The 23,437-nt window shown below is 33.0% G+C and overlaps 1 protein-coding gene across 6 annotated transcripts in view; it reads right to left on the bottom strand.

The window, feature by feature from the left end:
- CSMD3 (CUB and Sushi multiple domains 3) overlaps positions 1-23,437 on the bottom strand; it is a 1,090,811-nt gene that overhangs the window by 108,420 nt on the left and 958,954 nt on the right. For all 6 annotated transcript variants that reach the window (XM_074316364.1, XM_074316366.1, XM_074316365.1 and 3 more), the window contains 7 exons: positions 17,462-17,580; positions 16,281-16,350; positions 11,405-11,521; positions 8,500-8,709; positions 5,778-5,966; positions 4,933-5,110; positions 3,880-4,025 (listed from right to left, as the gene is read on the bottom strand). In XM_074316364.1, coding sequence (XP_074172465.1) covers positions 3,880-4,025; positions 4,933-5,110; positions 5,778-5,966; positions 8,500-8,709; positions 11,405-11,521; positions 16,281-16,350; positions 17,462-17,580 — 1,029 coding nt within the window. The remainder of the gene's footprint in view (positions 1-3,879; positions 4,026-4,932; positions 5,111-5,777; positions 5,967-8,499; positions 8,710-11,404; positions 11,522-16,280; positions 16,351-17,461; positions 17,581-23,437) is intronic.

Raw genomic sequence — 23,437 nt, 5'->3', positions numbered from 1 at the left:
AATAGGTTTTATATGTTATTTATTTCCAAAGAGTCACTGATGAGAACTGAATGTTATCGTTTATTATAAGCCAACCCCATCTTGACTGTATGTCAGATATCAAGAATATTCAGTTCTTACTTTAGGGAATTACAATTAAGGCAATACAGAGACAGACAAAAACATTTCCTCAGATGAAGAAGAAATGTGATATAGGAGTAAAAGTGCCTCAACATTTACACCTGCCCTATTTTTTTCATTGCACAGAAATTGCGCTTTGCAAAGCTTTTTATAAATGTTATTTTTGATCATGAAAGGCTTTATGAAAGTGATATTTTATGAAGACAGATGGCTGGATGGATCTCATAAGGCAGTCAGGTTAGAGAGAAATAAAACACATGTTTTTCTCCTTTCAGACATATTAAAATATATTAATAAATAAAACCTAAATGATCAATGTGATCTTAAGAAAATATATGAAAATATTGACCTGTCAATTTTGTATAATAAATACACAAGTCCTAAGAAAAGCACTTCTGACTTATAGGGAAGAGCATAACAGGAGATATTAAATCAATGAGAATTTAAAGAAAACTGAATATGGGAGTAAACCATTCTAAGCTTAGGTATAATTAATCGGCTTAAAATAAGTGTTAAATAGTAAATTACCTACTGGTATATTTATCAAAAAAATACCAAATGACTTGAACAATGTTTTTTACCATTATGAGAGTTCACTTTGGCACTAAGCTATAGGTACTGAATATGGGCACAAGATATCAATATTATATTTTAGTTGTATTAAATTGTATTAATTGTATTAATACTAATTTGAAAACAGGTATTTTGTTGTTGTTGTTTCTGTGAGGGAGGATGGGCATATATCCACAGACTGCAAAATGGTCTTTTTGAAACTTGTCACTATTACAGCTCAAATAAATTACACAACTTTTGAAAAAATCTGAACACACTATTCCCACTGTAAGACAAAAATATAAGTAATCAATCAGTCAATAATCAAAATATAAAAGGATTAATTTAAGAAGCAGAAGAAATGTGATCTGTGTCCTCAAAAAAGCATTCACTATTATTAAACTCACAGGCTTATAAAACAATACACCATACCATAATTCATTTCTCAAAACTTTGGTTAAAAGAGTTATGTGCAATCAGAGAAAAGATGGTAGTGATCCTATGAATTCCAGTTATCAAGAAATGTAGGAAATGGGACTTAACATGGAGAGACTTACAGAATTGAAGATTGAGTAAGACCATTTGAGAATGAAAGTTCAGGAAGCAGTGAGAGAACGAATCTGACTGGAGTCAGAGTAGACACGAGGGAGTAAGTTTCAGTGAACCAGATTATAAGGTAGCTTTAAAATTGATTTAATGTAGGTATCATGCATTCTTGAAAAGGTGAGTCAGGATGAAAGCAGTGCTTTAGGAATGTTAGCCTAAGAGGGCTGGTAGAATGTAAAGCATTTGTCAGTTTTAACATGAGCCCTGACTACATTTCCAAATTTCAAGGTTATTTTAAGGTTTAGGTAAAATTCCCAGATATATTGATTCAAATGTTAGGCTTCTTTAGGCTCTGGCAATTGTGCCTTGTTATGAAATTTAAAGTATAAAAATAAATGGTCTATTAGCAAAATCTGAAACGTAAGATAAGGGAAGGGAAGGAAAGGAACAATTTACTGAACATCTACTCTGCCAGGTACTATGGTAACTGTGTATTACCGTGTTTCCCTGAAAATAAGATCTAACTGGAAAATAAGCCCTAGCATGATTTTTCAGGATGACACTCCCTGAACATAAGCCTATGTGTCTTTTGGAGCAAAAATTAATATAAGATCTGGTCTTATTTTCAGGGAAACACGGCATCCATTGCCTCCAATTCTCATATCATCTCTGCAACATCATGTTGATAATACTAGTAACATTGACAGCAATTACTTGGGTTAATTTATGCAAAATTGCCAAGCACTTTTTGAGCAAAATTTTCATATGGTTCATCCTAATTTATGCGAGTAATGGGAATAATTTTTCTATACACAATATCTCATGAATCCTCTCAGCAATCCTACCATGCTGTTTTGTAGCTAAAAAAAAAAAAAAAGTGGCAACCAAAAGGCAACTTGTCCAAAGTCAACTGGAAAATGAAACACTGAACACTTGATCTTTTTCCTAAGCTAATTCTATTTTTATTATACATGACTGAAAACCTAGTTATACAACAGGTGAAATATACTTTGGTATAAGCATTTTTGTACACATTTACATAAATGTCTATGTAAATCATATTTTGTGTGTGTGTACACACTCCCTGTAATTGTAATCTTATCTATATGAATACACACACACATACACAGACACCCTCTTCTCTGACAATGTATCCCCTTTGTCTCCTAATGTTTCCCCAATGTCTCCTAAGTTTTACAAGAATTTTACACTTCTATAAGGTTATCTTTCGGATAGTCCATCAATGAATAGTCCCTTCTTTGTCATTTGTTCAGGCAGGGATCACAAAACAATAAAAATGTATGCAGGGAACCGTGAAAAGAGAAAATATACAAAGTGCAGGTCACCAACTAATTCATCTTTGACCTTAACTATTATTTAATGTATTGGTTCCTGAGTTATGATTATCTATCAAAGTAATAAAGCTATTGTTATAGCCTTAGACTTTCTCTACATATTGCAAGCATCAATAACCAAGTCAATTAAAAAGGCAAATGAGTGATTAAACAATAAAAAGTCTGAATAAAATTTACCTAACTGAATGCCCCCTTTCTGATTGGCTATGCTGGAGTGTACCTGCAGCTGTAGGCCCTACAGAAGTACAAATGGAGTACCATCTAGTGACTGATAAGTACTGAGATTAAGCAAATCAAGAGTTTTCTTACCAATTCTCTGACTATTTCTAAACCCAATGTGCTTTGAATGTCAGCATAACCATATCTGACTTACCATATTTTTCATGGAATATAAGGTTTGAGTATCAAAGTTTTACTTTGTGTCAAAAAGGATGAAAATATTAAATTGTATATCAATGTAATGCACAAAGTACATGTTCATGTTGCATATTTTCATATAACTTACACATTTCACTTAGTTTATTGATCCTGTGAAATACTCACGGTATTGGTCTGACAAAGTCATTATGAATCAGAATGTGTTTCATGGAAGTGTGGTCATAGCAGATAAAGGGATGTGATCATTAGACATAAATAAACATTTTTTTATTTATAATGAAATAATATGAATTTAAAATTAAAGACAAATTTTAAAAACTCTATGAAACCATATGAATGTTCTCTCAAAAAGTTAATTTTAAGAAGAGAGGACCCATAATAATTCTACACAAAGATTTAAAATTAAAACTCATCATAAATTATGCCACAGTAGTAAAAACTATGAACTGAATAATATGAAATAGTCACTTAAAACTATGATTCTAGAGTAGATACATTTTTGAAACAAGAGTATAAATGAATGAGTAATAAGATCCAAAGCATAAAGATAAAAGCTAATTTTAGAAAGACTCACAGCAGGTTGAGTAGATAAAACATTTTGTATTGAAAAATCTATTAATGTCTCACAGTTACATGCAATGAAATATGAACAGCTGGTTCTCTTTTATTGATTTCCATATGAAAAATGATTATTTTCCATGGTGTAATTACTGACTGATTTATTTCCTATTTCCATTTGCTTACATTTTAATGTCCTTAAAAGCTTAGAAGAGGTTATTCTTTGCAAATAAATACGTATTTGAAATGATAAAAAATGTATCAAATTTTAATATATTTTCAATCATGTGTTAAATATATTTTACACTCATTTTTCCAGGACAATTTTAAACAGTACCAAAGGAAACATAAACTCTTAGATAATACGAACCATGATAGCTGAGAACAAAAAAGCCACTTGTTGTAAAATCACTGTGGAATTTGATTAGAATCTGATTTGAAGTGCTATAGACTGATTCCAAAGCAGTATTGCCACTGAATTGCCCGATCTGAGGTGAGTTTTGATCTGGCCCATCCCTATCAGAGAGAGACAGAGCAGAGGGGGGAGAAAGAGCAGGGAGGGGAGAAAGAGAGATTGAGATTAATTTTTTGGAGAGTTTTCCATAAAGTTTAATAAAAATATTATACTTGAGATGAAAAACACGCAAAATTGAAATTACCAATGAGTGCCCAATCATATTGGTATATTTTATGTTTATGTAGATGATAACATATTTAAAAATGTAAAATAAAAAAAAAATGACATTTTTACCTCAATGAAATGCACCCATGTTAGCTGCAGACAATTACATGGTGCTTGGTTTCCTGACCACAACCAAGAGCCTCAAAAATCCTTGAAATTTGCCCTCATTTTATTTTCTTTAAAATAATCTTGAATATCATAGACTGTGAAATTTGGAAGGGATCTTAGAACGCATACAGTAATTCTATTAGCCAATTGTCAATAATTACTTTAGATAATTTCTTTACAATATATTTTAAATAAAGATGTTTCAATTAACAGGATAATGCAAATTTATTTTGTAACGAATTATTATGACAGAAATTCAATAATTATATTTAAAATTGTGATTTGAACATAGGCTTTTAATTTTCACTGTTTTTTCAGGGAACTTTCTTCCTTTAAACTTATTGATATTAATTCCCTGTTTTTACATATTAATTTAATAATGAATTTAAATGTTTTTTCACATGGAAAGTTTTTGTTCAAAGTGTTTAGCTACTTTATGGGCAATTAATCCAAAACGTATTTCTCTTTTTTGTCTCATTCTACAAAACACATACTGTCACCCTCAGTTACTCACACCAATTCAAATGTCAGATAACAATTTCTGTTTACAGATGGTTGTGATATGTTTTCATTGCTACCTTGTTTCACTGTTATATATAATTGAATCAACCAATAACAATGGTCCTGGCTTACCATACAGTGATGAAATCATAGATTGGCTCTGTTTGAAGGACAGTGAAATTGATGTAGATTCCATTCCCAGGGGCTACTCTTACAAGCCAAAAACAGTCTTGAAAGTTGGGATATTCATCAGGATACCCAGGAGAGTAAATGGTGCCATTCATCGCGGTTATATTCCCTCCACAAAGAGCTACAGAAAAGATACAAAGCAAAACGTTAAAATAAAAGTGAATTGAATACAGAGAAAAAGACAAACATTCCATACCTCTTAAGCAGTATGAAATACATCTGCGTTGTTTTTATCTCAATTAGGTATATAAAATGCAGTTGCAAACCGTGAACAAAATACTTGTATAGTCAGTTTTTATTTATTTTTCAATATGAGGCATGCTACTGTCATTAACTATCACATAGTCATCTCTTTTTTCAAATATTTTATCAATATGTACACTGTTCACCTTTTTTCTTGTATCATGTCTACATATATAGCCTTATAAAAGGTTCAACACATTTTTATTTAACAGATTCTTTTAAGAGGAAATGAGCCCAAATTCAGTAGCAGCATCTGGGTTATTGGTTTATATAAGAATGATTATTAAACACATGCACATGTATCTACATACACACGCACATACGAGGAGCTCTAAAGTGTTAACTTTATTTTTACCTCAAATGAGAAGGTTAGGGTTTCTGCCAATAATGAAAAAATCAGTTATTCATGGAGCTTTAAGGGTTTTACCTGTGTAGTAACTATAATTATTCAACTGAAAGAGAGACTGTATGCTTAGCATGCTATTTGAAAAGGAAAACACAAAAGAGTGCCAAAACAAAACATATTAAACATAGATGAAGCATACCTTCACACCTTGGAAGTGGATGATTCCAATTACGACTCACTCCATGAAGGCAAGTGAGAGCTGAATTTCCAATTAGTGTGTATCCAGGGAAACATTCAAATGAAACGGTTTGACCCACAGTAAAATCATTGCCAATTACAAAGCCATTTCGAAACGGGCGTGGATCAGGACAGCTTTGTAGCTGATAGGCTGCCAAAGGAAAAAGAATGTGTTTCCGCTCTGAATTTTGGAAGACCACAGATGAGTACTATTTGTAACTTGCAAAATAGAGGCAGTGTTGCTTGCAGTTGGTTATAACCAGTAATTCAGGTTTATAATAAATGATGTCAATGAGAGTACGATATAAGTTTCTTCTCATGTCTACAATTTTCACATTTGCAATGTAGTACAATTCATAAAAATGCATTCAGTTTCTTCACCCACTTGTGCAATCTACCTAAATTATAAGTTTTAATGAAAATGTAAACGACTCTTACAGCCACAATTTTAATCAAGCATATTCTGATTCCTTTACATAGAATGTAATTGCTTGCTACTTACACTGCATATACATAGAATAAATTAAATGGGTGTAAACTTAATTCTGAGCCTTTTTGAATATTTTACTAATTTTTCTCTAAAAGAAACAAGCCACAATATCCCTTTGTTTAGTTTCTCCAAAGAAGTTATTGAACAATATAAAGTACTAGTAAACAAATTTCCTTCTAATATAAATTTTGTTTAGCTAACATGATATTTTTGGCACTGTAGTATAACTAAATGTTTATTTGTTCGTACTCCTCTTGTTCTATAGTCTCCATGAGATCAAAGTTCCTATTTGTTTTATCATTATACCCAAAAGCCTTGCCCATTGCACTTGCCATAGTAAGTGCTTAATAAACACTGATGAATTTAGAGCCTATGACCAATGATTACTATGCATTTTTCAAAAATTCAGAAAGTTCTTAAAGTCTAATCACAAGATAATCCAAAAATAACATTGATTCTGTGACTCTGTATAAAGTAACCTATTTCTCAAAAATGCCAGGAGCTGAATGATATAAATGCAGTAAAACAAGAGATAATTTTAAAATTCAATGTAATTCACAAATAATATCTAGTGATAATTGTAATACATTATGGCTCATGTAAATGGTATTCATATCAGATAAGTAACAGTAACAGAGTCTACATCTTTTATGCTTTTATTATGTAAATAATGAATCTTTTTTCAAGGACACATTGACAGAAAGATGCAGTTAATAAAGTCTAATTTTTAGTTTTACATCATTGAAATAAGAACATTATTTTGAGAGGCAGAGGAGAAATGAGGGCAGGGAAGAAAAGATGAAGCTGGTTTTATGTGAAATAAAAAAGTGCTGGCATAAGGTCCTATATATTTGCAAGAGAAGGACCACAGATAACGTTCTGAGTTTTCTAGCAGCAAAGAAGAAAATCAGTGGCCCAATTGTTTCTGAGATAATTAAATTCACTGGGAACATACTTAATTGTGTAGTGAGAGGTGGTAGAAATGACTCCTATTTTATATAAAGAATGATGTGTCACATGCTCTTAAATTATGTACGCAAACATAATACAAATTGTAATTAGTTTAGACCTATGCAGTTGGATGTCATGTCTATTTTAACTACACTTAAATGTCTTTTTGGGTATATACTTTTGTTAGGCAAATATTTATCGTGCTGTTATGGTTCTAGGCACTTAAGATACATCAATGAATAACACAAAGATCCCTGCTCTCCTGGAGCTCACATCCAAAAGTATCACATACTCATGAAATTCTTTAATAATCAGAGCAGAGAAATAATTAAATTTTAAATTATTTTGATTAAACATTGAAGTCACTGGAATTACGTTGTTTGTGTAAAATATCATGTTTAATTTAAAATTTTAGACTTTTTAAGTATGAAATAATATAATAAAAGTAGCTAAAATGCACCAAGTAAGTACTGATGATATAAATCATTATATATATTTTACATTCATTTTATCATATAAACTTCAAAACAACCTTTCTGGGAGACACTATTACTAACTCCATCATGCCAATGGAAAAATGGAGTCGAACCCTAGGCCACTTTAGGTTAAACAGGGAGAACCAAAATTTGAGCCTAGGTCAACCAGAATCCAACCTATTCGAAAGGGATAAAAATCTTACTCAGGGTCATGCAGCATTTTTATATCAGAAATAGGCCTAATACATGATTGTCAAAATTTTTACTTTATATTCTTATGACTATAGAATGGAATCAAGGAATGTCATATTATTCTATCATTATAAAGTAATACAAAATAATTATATATATATATATATATATATATATATATATATATATATATATGTATGTATATATATAATAGATGAGTACTATAAAATATCTTTTCAATATACTTATTTTTATATAAAAGCAAACATAAATCTTTGATAGCTTGCTTTGCTTTAACTACCTTGCCTTGACTTAATTTATTGTGTTTTAAGATTAATTTAATCCTTTTTTCTTGATTGGAGTTTTCTAAGGCCTCAGAAAGACATCAAGCCCCTTATACAGTTGCCCGTAAATCACATTATTTAAAAAAATCTTGCTAATTGAAGTTTGCCTTGATTTAGGTTCCTTTCTCTTTCTAAAAATAGAAAATAGAGTTAGTAAAATTGGTACTTAGTAAGATTGCTACTACCTGATCTGGGGCTAAATAAACTTTCACTTTTTATTATCCATCTCACCTTGGTATACAATGTGGAACCCTTGCTTGTTTTGTGAATAGTCACTGTGAAAATACAGGCTGGTTTCATGGGTTGTGCTGAATAAGGAAGATTGTATTTGAGGACCACTAAGTCGGCCAATAATAGTACTAGTTTCTGAGGATCCACTTCTGACTTCCAAATAATCATGTATGGTTTCCGTAGAAAAATTTACAAACTGGAGATGTACACCTAAAGAAAAATAGCAAACATAATAATACTTTATTTTTTCACCAAATTAAATACACATACAAAATACACTCACATTAATACACTTCGATATCTTTCCATTGAGGTTTAGAGGCATACACTCTAGATCTGGGCCATGAATTTGCTACAGTTCAAAGTAACACTACTATTCTCAAATGCCACAAAATAGTCTCAATATCTTTATAAATAAAACTAAAATATGAAATAGTGAAATGTCACTGGGATGGAAAAAATAAAATAAAAGCCTCGTTAAGGTATGTTTGCCTAATTCAATTAATATTCTGTTTTAGTGGATTTGGTGTTTTTCTTACAACTACCATTATCCAATTGGTAATAAAATCTGACATTTATTAAGCATTTCTTTTTCACTAGGCACTGTTTTAAGTGTTTATGTATGCTAACTTATGTACTGTTCACAGTTACTAATGAGAATGAGGAAAATGAGGCACAGAGATGTTAAACAAATGTGCTAAGTTTTCACAACAAGTTAAAAGAGCTGAAATTCAAACTTAGATACACCAGCCCTTGAGCGCTTACACTTAATAACTACACTTAATAAAGTCACGTTTTGTTACTCAAAAAAGAGTCACATGGAAACTCCTTGTTACATGAAAAAAGAGTACTATTGGACAAATAACTATGGGAAATATTGAAAAAATTCTTTAAAATATTAAACATGTTCTTGTACAATCACAAACTTCTTAGAACTTTGAACAGGCTACCTTATTATGTGAGGCCCGAAGATGTGCTATTTTTTCTAAAAGTTTTCCCTGAGCCCCCTTTTCACAAATTATCTTGTCAATACTTATTTCATGAACATGAGAAAATACTTCAGTAACTGTTGATCTGTATTCAATTTTATTTTAAAAGAGTATGACTTACTTATTGAAATACATTAGAACTAATATTTGATCTAGCAAAAACTCAAATAAAACAGTGGAATTATTTCAATGTAATCAAATCAGAACCAGACTCTTATGTTTTCATTTCTGAAACAGAGATGTGTCTTCTTTTTAATTTTTAATGAAGTTGGGTTTTGGAATCAAGGAAGAATTAGCAACAGGTAAATTGAAGATGATATAATGGCACTATTGAAAATATGTTTAATAATTTAGTTTAAAATAATTTATTTAGTTCCACAAGCAACATGGGATGAGCCCTCTTAAGTGACTAGTAAAAGCCACATAAGGGCAGCCATACTGGTTCAAATCTGTTATTCATATACATCAGTATTCTCTTTCAGTCAATAGACACTTCAATTTGACTACTTCAGACTAACGGTGTTTCCGTGTTGTAGCCAGACTAATCCTCATTAGAACTCCCCTAAGCATACTTCTCTCAGTGGCTTTCTGTTCTCTCCAAACTTCAGGCTAGTCACACGGTGTTCAGACTTGTTGAATTTCTGTAGCTTTTTCATTTGCATCTTTCCATGTGTCACTCTGTTTACCTAGAATTTTTTTTCCATTCCCCATAGAATGACTCTCTTTGTTGGGCTGACTCTTACTTATCTTTAAAGCCACAGTTCAAACATCACTTCCGCAGACAAGACTTTTCCCCATTTCCTGGACTAGGCTGGATGTCCACATTAAGTACAACCCTATAGTCTTTATTATGCTTTATTTTAATAGCATCTATAACTATCTGTCTCCTCATCATGACTCTAACTTATCTGGGGGAAAAAAAAACTAATTTTGTTTTACTATGCATTTTATCCCCAGCGCTTAACACAGTACCTGGGGGATAATATGTACTCTGTAAAGAATTGTCAAAACTATGAGTTTCTGTGAATTTATGTAAAACATTTAAATATGAATTTGTATTCTGAAGCTGTAGATGCTTTTGGGTAATCAGGTACTTAAATTCAATCCTCAATAAGTAAGACCATACAGAATTTTTCAATTGCTCCAAATCTGCCAGGTTTGTGCTTCAAGGAATGTCTACTCATCCTACGCTTCTGTAATTGAATGAACACGTGTATTCTCAATTTAGCACTTCTATTTATGCATTTAGACTAATGACATGAAGAAGCTGCAAGAGAACATATTTGTGATATAAGAGTGAAACATAATTCATTAAATGCAATGTAGTATATGATGCAATATATCCTAAACACTGGGAATTTTGCATTATTAGTATTAGAAAGGTACTACATTTACATGGGTATTTAAACCCAACATAAAAATGTGTACTACTTTCAAATGCAAAATATAACTTATTTACAATGACTATTTGATGAATTAAATAGATCACCAGAATAATTTATCTATTCACTACTTGGTATAAACAATGAGAAAAGAGTTACAAAAGCAATTATACATGAAACTCATGTTGAATTTATCATTGCCACACACACATCTACCTCAAGCTATAGCTATCTATACATATAAACTGGAAAATATCATAAATTATCTATCTATCTATCTATCTATCTATCTATCTATCTATCTATCTATTTATGAAATTAGGAAATGCCCATATTCTTTCAATTATACAAATATTCCAGGTGAAATGTACTTAGTTTAGGGCACAATTATCTAAATTCCACTCCTCAATTTACATAACCATATGTAATCCAAATTAAACTATAATTTGTGAGTATTTTATATTAGATATTGATATTTTTAAGGATGTATTTAATGCCATTGAAAATTCTTTCATGTGTTTTTAATATACATACCAAAACCTACGGGCAGCTTTATTGTCCATGTGCAATCTAAACTGCTGGGGTAGTTTCCAGGAAACCCAGGGCTGAGGATCACACCACTGAAATCTGACATAGCACCGCCACACTGAGCTGCAAGATAATAGAAGTCCTGTATAAGCCAAATCAGTGGAAAACTTCACTGTATTAAAAACAGATTGAAATAATTTCAAGTCTTAATCAAGTCCGTATCAAAACAGTTTGATACAAATTTGAATATTGTCAACTCTCATCCACCACACACTAGTAATCAAATATAATCAATTGACAACTCATTTTCTAAAACAGCATATAAAAACAACATATTTCCTTTCTCAGCAATAAGCGCAAGTTAAAATCAATTATAGCACAGCAAGGAGTAGCTCATGAGCAGAGAATACAATCAAACAAGGAGCACATGTCCTTTTCCACAGCAGGCAGTTTATTTCTAATCCTTAAGTACTTCTAGCAATGTTTTGATTCATTCCAAAGAATATAATTTTGGATACAATCAAGTCAACAACATCCCTTCTAAGTGTTCTCTCCATTTACTCTTTTTGTGATGAGGCTAAAGAATTTTAAGAAAAAATACGGGTATCTGTTGGTAATATGTGAGGAATTCACATATCACAGATGGGATATGGCCTCACTTTATCCTTAAAAAATTCTAGACAAAGAACAAGGAAGTGCAAAACATGTAAAAAGATGCAACCAAGTTTGAGAATTTATGCATAATTTATCAATGTACTTGTTTTATAATCCCTGGTATACTGATTTACCATTGATAAGTGAAGCAAAGATTATAAAAACAGATGATTACCCAAGTTTCATTTTTCACATGATTAAATAGAACATTTAACATGTATTAAAAGAGGAATAGCAGTTTGGAAGTTAATTCTTCTAAATGAACATGTTTACCATTTCATCATAGAAGGACTAAAAAACACATCTGCTAATTGTGGGTTGAAGAATTAAATTTCATGATTAACTATCAAGTTTGAAAGTTACCTAAATAGAATAGTTACTTGCAATTTCACTGATTTATTTCTTGTTAGGAATAGCAACATGTAGATACTCAAATTTCAGGATATATACATATATATAATATGAAGGTAAATTATGTTGAAATTTTATCAATGTTCTGCATGATATCAATAACAAGTTTGACTGCTATCTTTAACTATGTGAACTGAATAAATTATGTATCAAGCAGATTTCACTATGAAGATATATATAATCGTGCAGTCTATATACTAGAAACATTTCTTTTAAATGTAATTACCATTGAGATCTAAAGATATACATGTATACTTCTCTATCCTGAAATCTCAGGTCATCTATCCTTAAACTAGAGCAATTTTCAATCTCTCTCTCTCTCTCTCTCTCTCTCTCTCTCTCTCTCTCTTTTTCTTTCTCTCTCTGAAAGAAAGATATATAACAGCAGATCTGTTGTTCAGGGGCTGACCCTCTGGAGCAAGATTTGCTTTATCAGTATTCTCATGCCTGCCCAGTTTGCTCTTCAGGTGTGTTGTTTGTAGAGGTGGTTGGATGGTGCTCTGGTGTGGTGTGGTGGTCACATAACATGTTGTTTCTGGGGACTTTGGGAGGGGCTCTGTTATAGGTCAAGGTCAGCTGCTGTCTGTGTCCTGCATGGCACAACTTAGTATGAGCTACAAAGTGATTTGGAGATGCAACTACTTTTGCTGCATTTGGAGGTGCCTGAGAGAGAAGCTAAGCTGTGAACTGAGGCTGGCACTGCTTAGCAAGAGGTAAGTGGCACACTCAGGACTGATGCTTGTTTGAGGTTTGTGAAACTTTGAGAAATTTTAGAAAAGTCTTCAGTATGAGCCAAGACAGGCCATTTTTATGGAAAATAAATTGGAATAGAAAAGCCAATGGAAGCAGGTTGCAAGTTTGGTGGGGCTGGGTCACAAGGAATCACCAGGGCAGGGTGACGTTCTTAGCCAGGTTGATGGAGATTCAGATATCGTGCCCACCTACATGTGAAGGCCAGATACCAGGAAGCCTCAACAAAGGAACAATAGCTTTTGCTAGCACTTCCGTCTGGGAGAAAGCTTCCCCTCCAGCCCTAACCCTGAAGCCAGACAATTCAGTTCCTCCCTGTATGTCCCCGGTGTCTTTCAATATCCTGCCTTAGTGCTGGAGCTCACAGTGAGTGAATCCAACAGTGAGTAAGTCTGTGGTGGGCCCTTTAAGAGGAACACATGGAACACCATATGCCCTCTATCTCACTCAGCCACAATCTCTGCTGGATTTCACAGCCAGAAGTTACAGGGACTTCTCTTCCCAGTAGTGGACTGGGAAACCTGGTGTATGGGTGGAACCCTTCATTCCTCAGTGGGTACCTCCACAGCTGAGATAGCCCTCCTGATTTTTAATCACCACACATTGGTGTGGGAAGAGTCCATTCCGTGTCTAGTCTCAAAGTGGCTTCTGCACATTCTTAGTTATAATATTTCTGTTCAGGTAGTCTTCAGATAGTTCTCAATTATTGTTGTGTAGTTTAGTTGGAATTTTGAGGAGGTTTACTGGGTGATATTTTAAATTATACAATTTTTTGAAAGCAACTGGGCAATATTTATCAAAACTTGTAAATAGTTATATGCAATGGCATAATTAATCTACTTAGGTAAAATCCTAAGTGAACAGAGGTGTGCATAAAGACATGTGAAAAAGACCTACGAATCTGTATTCAAAAAGACAAAACATTAAAGAATAACAAAAAGAGAATAATTACACACATTAGACAATGCTATGTGCCATGAAGTTATTTTAAAAATCAGATTTTTAAAAACGCATCATGGGATGGGAAATTTTTCTAAGTTAATGTGAAGAAGGAAACTATATATATATATATATATATATATATATATATATATATATATAAAACTATATATAACTGTATATATATATGTATATAACTATATGTATATAACTATATATGACTATATATAACTGTATATATATATATATATACAGTTATATATATATATATACAGTTATATATAGTTATATATATATATAGTTATATATATATATAGTTATATATGCTATATTATCCCAAAACTTTATATTAATTTGTTCACTAAACAATACTTATCAGATGTCTATTTAAGAAAAGAACTTTTCTAGGCTTTGGAAATATAGTTATGAACAAAAGACCTAAACTCTCTGCTCTCATATCAGCAGCATATACATACTGTGTATTTTATTCTTTGTACTCTTTTGTATTCCCAATTTTTTATACTCAGTTGGATACATATATACATACACACCCTATACACATAACATATAATTGGCATTATATTGTATATACAAATTTTTACAACAGGCATTGTGTTTGGGGGGGTGTGCATGTATAATTTTATAACTGGCATTATATGCATTTATAAATTACTTAAAATAGTTAAAGAAATACGTCCTTTAAAAAATATCATCCAATCTAAAGTTGGAATGTTGTGAATATCTTTTGCCAATTAAACTCATCTTTCTCTTAAGTATTATTTTCCAGTGGTCTCCAACAAGAATTGTGCATGTGGTACATAGGTGTTACAGACTGAAAACTGTCCTCCCAATATTCATATGTTAAAGTCTTAAATCCCTATGTGACTGTATTTGGAGACAGAGGCTTTAAGGAGGTAATTAAGGTTAAATGAAATCGTAAGGGTTGAGCCCTAATCTAATAGTACTAGTGCCTTTACAGGAAGAGGAGAGATATGTATGTGTGTATGTGTTTGTGTGTGTGTGTGTGTGTGTGTGTGTGTGTGTGTACACACATGCTTGCTCACAGAGCAAAGACCATATGAAAATGTGGGGAGAAGACAGTCGTGTGCAAGGCAAGGAAAGAGGCTCTCAGAACAAAACAACTGTGCCAGAATTTTGATCTTGAACTCAAAGATTCTAAAACTGTGTGAAAATTAATTTTTGTGGTTTAAGCAATCCAGTCTGTGGTATTCTGTTATGGCAACACAAGAAAACTAATTACAGATTTGGTCACTGCACAGAGGGGTTATACAAGTAACATCAATACTTTTGTATTTGCCGTCTTCTTACTCAGAAAGGGTTTTTTTCTTCATCCATTTATCTTAATTACACGTATCATCCTAAACTCTGCAAATTTTATGGCTTATGTTTCTTGATGACTTCAGTCAACACCAGTCTCATATTTATGAAATTCCATCATGTAATCAATGATATAATCTAACAGTACATTACTCTATTTCATTTCTTTTATATCTGCCACTCTAAATGGTAAATGGATATGTTAATAATAGGGATAATACCTCACGTATCTTTTCATACTCGAGAGTCCAGTATATTAATGGTTGAATACAGATGCAAGAAATGAGAGGAAAAAATAAAAATAATTGGAAGATACATTAATTTAGGACAAAAGTTTGGGCCCCTACTTTTAAAGCCTCAAAGCCCTTTTCATATATTCCATATTTCAACTGCCTGTTACCACTGAAGACATCTCATGGAGTGTCATTCTCCCTTTGTTAGATTCCAGATTCCTTGTCTACTCTGTCTTAGTAGTAAGAATGTTTACTATTTTCCTGATTCATGGGTACTTCTATCATATCATACTGAGGAAACTTTTTGGGGGATCAAAAAACCTAATAACTTTTTTCAGTTTCTACAGTTTTAACTAATCCATTGATATTGAATTGGGATAAAAATCTATAAACATTTTTAAATTAAAAAAACATTTTAAATAAAGGTAAGAAACATTTATCTCGAAGTATCATTTTCATAAAACTTAAAAGGAAAACTATAGTTTTGAAATTCATATACAAAGTGTAACTTTAAAATTTGATAAAGCTTATGAATGATTTATAGTTCTTTAACTTACCCAAACAAATTGGGATTGGGTAATTCCATCTTCGTACAGGTCCAGGCATACATGTAATGTGAGAATGACCCTATGTAAAAAAGACAATGAAGTTCAGGACACATTTTAAAAAGTGAAATTAAATACAGCATAATCAATGGTTATTATAAAAATAAGCTTAAATATATATTGTCATATATATATATATTTTTTTTCAACTTTTACTAGAAATTTTAGTATTATTTAGAATAAGAAAGGTAATTATATATAATTGTGATAAAATATAAAAAATAACATGGTCCTGGTAGAAAATTTAAGACTCCATATCACATTAGGTTTATGGTTTTAAATTTTTTTTAATCAAAACATGTTCTACTAAATAGTACAATGATTATACAAGTGAAATGGCCATATACATAAGTGGTTTATAATAAATTCCTGTGACATTCAAGGTGAGATATGTTAACAAATAATTATAAAATGCTTTCATAAACATACTAAAATAGGTCAATTAATGTACATTAAATTTTAAATTGAAATATAAAATCCAGAAATATCTAACTGCACTTCTGAGACAAATAATTTGTGTTATAACTATAAAGTATAAATTACTATTTTTAATTTTGCTTCCTCTAAGGAATTTATTTAGTTAACATGTAAAATAGTTTGTGCCTAAATTTTTTTTCATACTTTCTTAATAAGTGTATCTTTTAGGAAAATTTCTATGAAACCATAATTTTGAGACCCTCCGCAAAACCTATAACAGAGGATCAATATAAATCCAAAACCAACAGAATATACATTGCAAATCAACTTCTTTGGAAAAATATATTTGTAGTTGAGTTTCAATAATTTGGGGAGTTTATTATCATGGAAGTTTCATTTAACACTTTATTTTCATTTTTAAATTCTAAAGATCTGGGAGTTCAGTTGTCATAGCCTATGTGACTAGAAAGAAGAGTGAAACATTAATTGATTCAAAAAGCATTTTGATTACTGCAAAAGAAAATGAATTTAGTTCATCTCAGCAATTTCTCTCATGAATATGTTTTATTGACAAATTGAATGGCTTTTGACATTAGACTAAACTATAAAGCCCAAGATGAATATTCTTTTAAAACTTGTGGATTACAATCATTTGTTTGTTAAAATAATTGAAAAGAGCAATGAATATCAAAATAATGATTTTACAATAGATTTACCTGAAGAGAATAGCCTTGATCACACTGAAAGGATACCACATCACCAACCATGTATCTGTCTCCAATTTTAATTCCACTACTAGGAGTTTGTGGTTCAGGACAGGAATCCAAACCAATTGCTATGAATATTTAATGATAAAAATATAAGTAAGTTTCAAATAATGAATGCTCAACTCATGCTTTATAAATTACCAAAATTGAATGTCTGTCTCATTAAAACTACATTTTACATTGAGACATTAAGAATGCTCTGTGTGAATTAGGAGTAGATTCTAAGATGGCAGAATAAGTAAATGCTGTGCGTCCCACTACCCATGACTACATTACAATTACAACTAAATTGTTATACAACAATTAACCTTGAGAGCCATCAGAAGACCAGCTGAATAGAACCCCTATAAATAAGGATATAAAGAACAGGCCAGGTCAAGACTTGTAGGAGGGGTGGACATGCGAAATGGACTGGCCCCACACCCAGTGGTAGTTGTTGAGCACCGGCAAGGACACCGCAGCAGCAGATGTTCCCCTGAGGAGCGAGGGTCCCAGCCCCACAGTGGGCTCCCCAGCCCAGGGATCCAGTACCAGGAAGAGGAATCCCCACAACATCTGGCTGTGAAAGTCAGTGAAAATTCTGCCCATCTGGGTGAAGTGGAAGGCACTTGGAAACTCAGGCATCCCCTTAAAGGGCCAGTGCACAAACTCACTCACTCACAAGCACTCACCCTGGGCTCCCGTGAGAAGCAGTAACTCAAAAGATGCCAGAGACATACAGGGTAAGACTGAGCTATGTGGCTTCAGGGTGAGGGCTAGAGGAACAATTTCAATTATGCCTTTCTAGAGTCTGCCTCACATATAGCTTATAGGCAGGCACAGTCTTTCCTGTGTTGAGCCCTCCACCACACAGCCAAATCTGAAACTGCACTGGCCTGATGAACTCTGCCGCCCCACTCCAGTGACTCCCTGGGATCCCACCCCACCCAACTCAATCACCATCACTGGAGGCATTCTCAGCAAATGGACAACCATCCCTCCCTCATATACTGTGGAGGTTCTTCCAGCAGCAAACAACCCACAGCAGCTAGTGTAGCTACCTGGGACATTTTAGGTGGCAGGGAGTCAGCATCAACTCATGCTCCAGCCTTGCTTAGACACCTTTTGGGGATGTATGGACCCAAGTTGAGCAGTAGCTGGCCGCAATGTTCTCTGGGCATATTGCAAGTGGATACAGGCTAGGCACTGAGCAAAGAACTAAATCTGCATTAACCTTGTGAACACCACCCACTCCACCAACAATGATAACATGGGAACCTGCCCAGCCCAGCTCACACAGTGGCACTTTTGGCAATAGGGCAACCAGCCTGGTCCTGGGAAACTGAGGAGGCTCTTTCAATGGCTGAGCCTTATGGGCATCTGGCAGGTAGCAACAGGCCTAGATATGCCCTGAGCCTTTTACTAAGATGCCAAAGGCCAAATACTGGTGGCAGCAGGCCTCAGTTCTCAGCTGGCCACCCACATGCCTCCAGGTGAAGCACAGGCAGCAACCAACTACATAAAGTTTTGTAGCCCCTGGTTAGGTTGCTCCAGGCCAGTCACAGGCAAGATTGAACTTGGCCTACAAGGGAACCCCTCCCAAGAGGCATCAGAAAGAACACACATGAAGGCTGGCTTCAGACCAAAACAAAGGACTATCCAATTAGCCCCACAGGTGGTATACCCAAGAGGTATCTCAACAGACACAGGAATCTGCTGGGGAAAATCCTCTTCTGATTGATCAGCCTCCACACATCAGCTCATACACTGTGAACATGGCCAGTCCTCATAGACAGTCAGTCTGAGAGCCTATCCTACTCACTGATGCACCAAAAGTAATCAAGGCTCAACTATAATAGGAGGGCACACACAACACACACAAGTGACACTCTTGGACCACATGGTACAGGTAATCAGGGAAACTATGCCACTGGGCCACACTGCACTCCTACTACATAAGGCTACCCAGGGAAGACTGAGAGACATAGGATATCTACCTAACACATAGAAACAAACACAGAGAGGAAGATAAAAGGAAGAAACAAAGAAACATGTTCCAAATAAAATAATAGGAGAAAATTCCAGAAAAAGAACTAAATAAATTAAGGCAATCAACTTATCAGAGACAGAGTTCAAAATACTGATTATAAGAATGCTTAAGGACTGGGTGATGAACACACAATGGGATTTATAGATGATGTAATACAGAATTGTACACCTGAAATCTATGTAATTTTACTAACAATTGTCACCCTAATAAATTAAAAAAAAAAAAAAAAACAAAAAAGAATGCTTAAGGAACTTAGTGAAAACTTCAATAGAGATAGTAAGCATAAAGGACATAGAAACCATAAAAAAAAAATAACCAGTCAAAAATAAAGAATACAATAACTGAAAGGAAGAATTTACTAAAAAGAAATCAACAGATTAGATGAAGTAGAGGATCGAATCAGCGATTTGAAAGATAAGGCAGCATTAAAGAACCAACTGGAACAAAAAGAAAAAAGAAAAAAAACAAAGCGATAGTTTAAGGGACCTCTGGAACAACATCAAGTGTAACAACATTCACATTATAGGAGACCCAGAAGAAGAAGAGCAGGAGGAAAGTATCAAGAATGTATTTGAAGAAATAATGACTGAAAACTTGCTAACCTAGCGAAGGAAATAGAAATACTATGCCAGGAAATGCAGAGTCCCAAACAAGATGAACCTAAAGAGGCCCACACCAAGACACATCATAAAATTGCAAAAGTTAATGATAAAGAGAATCCTAAAAGCAGCAAGAGAAGACAATTATTTACCTACAAGGGAGCTCCAATAAGACTACTATCAGCTGATTTCTTAACAGAAACTTTTCAGACAAGAAGGGAGTAGCACAAAATATTCAAAGAGATGAAAAGATCTACAACTAAGACTACTCTACCCAGACAAGAAAAAGCTAAAGGAATTCATTACCACCAAGCAATACTACAAAAAATGTTAAAGGGACTTCCTTAAGAAGAAGAAAACTATAAACAAAAAAACATAAATATGAATAACAAAATAGAAATAACCACGTACCTATCACTAATCACTTTAAATTTTAAATGTAAATGGATTAAATGCTCCAATCAAATGACACAGAGTAGCTGAATAGATAAGAAAACAAGACACATACATCTGATGTCTAAAAGAGACCCACTTCAGATTGAAAGACACACATAGACTGAAAGCAAAGGGATGGAAAAGACATTTCAGGAAAATGGAAACAAACACAAGAGCTGGGGTAGCAACAATTATATCAGACAAAATAGACTTTAAAACAAAGACTATAATAAGAAACAAAGAAGGGCATTACAAAATGAGGAAGAGATCAACCCAACAAGAGGATATAACCCTAGAAAACGGAGCACCTAAACATATCAAGCAAATATTGACTGACATAAAAGGAGAGATCAACAGGAATACAATCATAGTATGGGGAATTTAACGCCACACTGAAACTGATGGACAGATCATCCAGACAATACATTAACAAGAAAACAGCAGATGTAAATAACACACGGGACTGGATGGATTTAATTGATAGTTTTTGAATATTCACCCCAAGGTAGTAGAGTATACATTATTTTCAAATGCACAGTGAACATTTTCCAAGATAGACCACATGTTAGGCCATAAAACAAGTGTCAATAAATTCAAGAAGTATGAAATCATATCAAGCATTTTCTCCTACCACAAAGGTATGAAGTTAGAAATCAATTACAAACAAACAAAACCTAACAAAACACACAAGCACATGGAGGCTAAATAAACTACTAAACCATTAATGGGTTAACAATGACGTCAAGAAATAAATCAAAAGATACCTTGAGACAGACAAAAATGAAAACACAATGACCCAAAATTTACGGGAGAGAGCAAAATCAGTTCTAAGAGGTTAATTTATACAGGCCTACCTCAAGAAACAAGAAAAATCTCAAATACATAATTTAACTTTACACTTAAAGGAACTAGAAAAAGAACAGCAAACATAGCCCTAAGTGAGTAGAAGAAAGGAAATAATAAAGATCAGAGCAGAAATAAATGAAATAGAGTCTAAAAACACAATAGGAAGGATCAACGAAATCAAGAACTGGTTCTCTGAAAACATAAAGAAAATTGATCAGCCTTTAACCACAGTCATCAAGAAAAAAAGAGAGAGGACCCAAATAAATAAAATCAGAATGAAAGAGGAGAAGTGACAGTGGACACCACAGAAACACAAAAAATTATAAGAAAATACTATGAACAGATATGCACAAACAAATTAAACACTCTGGAAGAGATGAATAAAATGCTAGAAGCATACAATATTCCAAGGCTGAATCAAGAAGGAACAGAAAATCTGAACCAATCGATTACTACAAATGAAATCGAATCAGTAATCAAAAAGCTCCCAACAGACAAAAGTCCTGGACCAGATGGCTTCAGAGGTGAATTTTACCAAATATTCAAAGAAGAATTGACACTTATTCTTCTCAAACTATTCAAGAAAATTCAAGACAAGGGAAAGCTCCCAAGTTCATTCTTTGAAGCTACCATTATCCTGATTCTAACACCAGACAAAGACATTACAAAAACAAAACAAAAAACAAACAAACAAACAAACGAAAAAACTAAAGGCCAAAATCCCTGATGAACATAGAAGCAAAAAATCAACAAAATATTAGCAAACTGAATTCAGCAATACATCAAAAAGATAACAAACCATGATCAAGCATGATTTATTCCTGGGACGCAAGGTTGGTTCAATATCCACAAATCAATTAATGTGATACACAACATAAACAAAATGAAAGATAAATACCATATGATCATATCAATATGTACAGAAAAAGCATCTGACAAAATCCAATATCTATTATTGATTAAAAAAAAAACTCTCAGCAAAATGGGAATAGAGGAAACATACCTCAATATAATAAAGTTCATAGACAGAGGGTATATGAACAAAAAATGTACACACATTTTAAGAAAGGAAAACTATTAAAATTGTAATGCTCAATATATACCAATAACAAAAGATGAATACAAGTCACGTTTGACTTCTGCAATTACAAGAGATGCTCAAAGTGGTTACCATCAGCGTCTAGACATCTCTGATTATGGCAAACTACTGCTTTGCATACTGTGTCCATTTTGTATACATGTTTGTTTGGCACCCCCAGTATAATAAACCCACACTAACATCTTACTCAATTGGGAAAAGCTAAAAACATTCTTCTTAAGACCAGAAACTAGACAAGGATGTCCACTTACAACACTTTTGTTCAACATATATTGGAAGTCATAGCCACAGCATGCATACAAGAAATAAAAAACCTTCCAAACTGGAAATGAAGAGGTAAAATTGCCATTATTTGCAGATGACATGATACTATATATAGAGAACCCCAAAGATTACACCAAAAAACTATTAGTCTTGACAAATTAATTCTGTAAAATAGCAGGATACAAAAGCAATACTAACAAATCAGTTGCATTTTTATACACCAATAATTAACTATCAGAAAGAGAAATTAGGAAAACTATCTCATTTACAATAGCATCACAAAATAAATAAATAAATAAAATGCCTAGAATTAAATTTAACCAAGAAAGTAAAACAACTGTACTCAAAAAAGTATAAGACATTGAAGAAAGAAATTTAAAAAGATACAAGTAAATGGAAGCATATACCATGGTCATGGTTAGGAAGAATATCATTAAGATGTCCACATTACCCAAAGAAATCTACAGATTCGATGCAATCCTTATCAAAATACCAATGGCACTTTTCACAGAACTAGAACAAATAATCCTTAAATTTATACGGAACCATAAAAGACCTCAAATAGCCACAACAATCTTGAGAAAAAAGAACAATATTAGAGGTATTACATTACCTGATATCAAACTATACCTCAAAGCCAGAGTAATCAAAAC

The sequence above is a fragment of the Rhinolophus sinicus genome, linkage group LG12, assembly GCF_036562045.2.
Source record: "Rhinolophus sinicus isolate RSC01 linkage group LG12, ASM3656204v1, whole genome shotgun sequence".
NCBI lineage: Eukaryota > Metazoa > Chordata > Mammalia > Chiroptera > Rhinolophidae > Rhinolophus > Rhinolophus sinicus.
The sequence above is the reverse complement of the archived record's forward strand: the minus strand, read 5'-3'. Positions and strand labels throughout refer to the sequence as shown.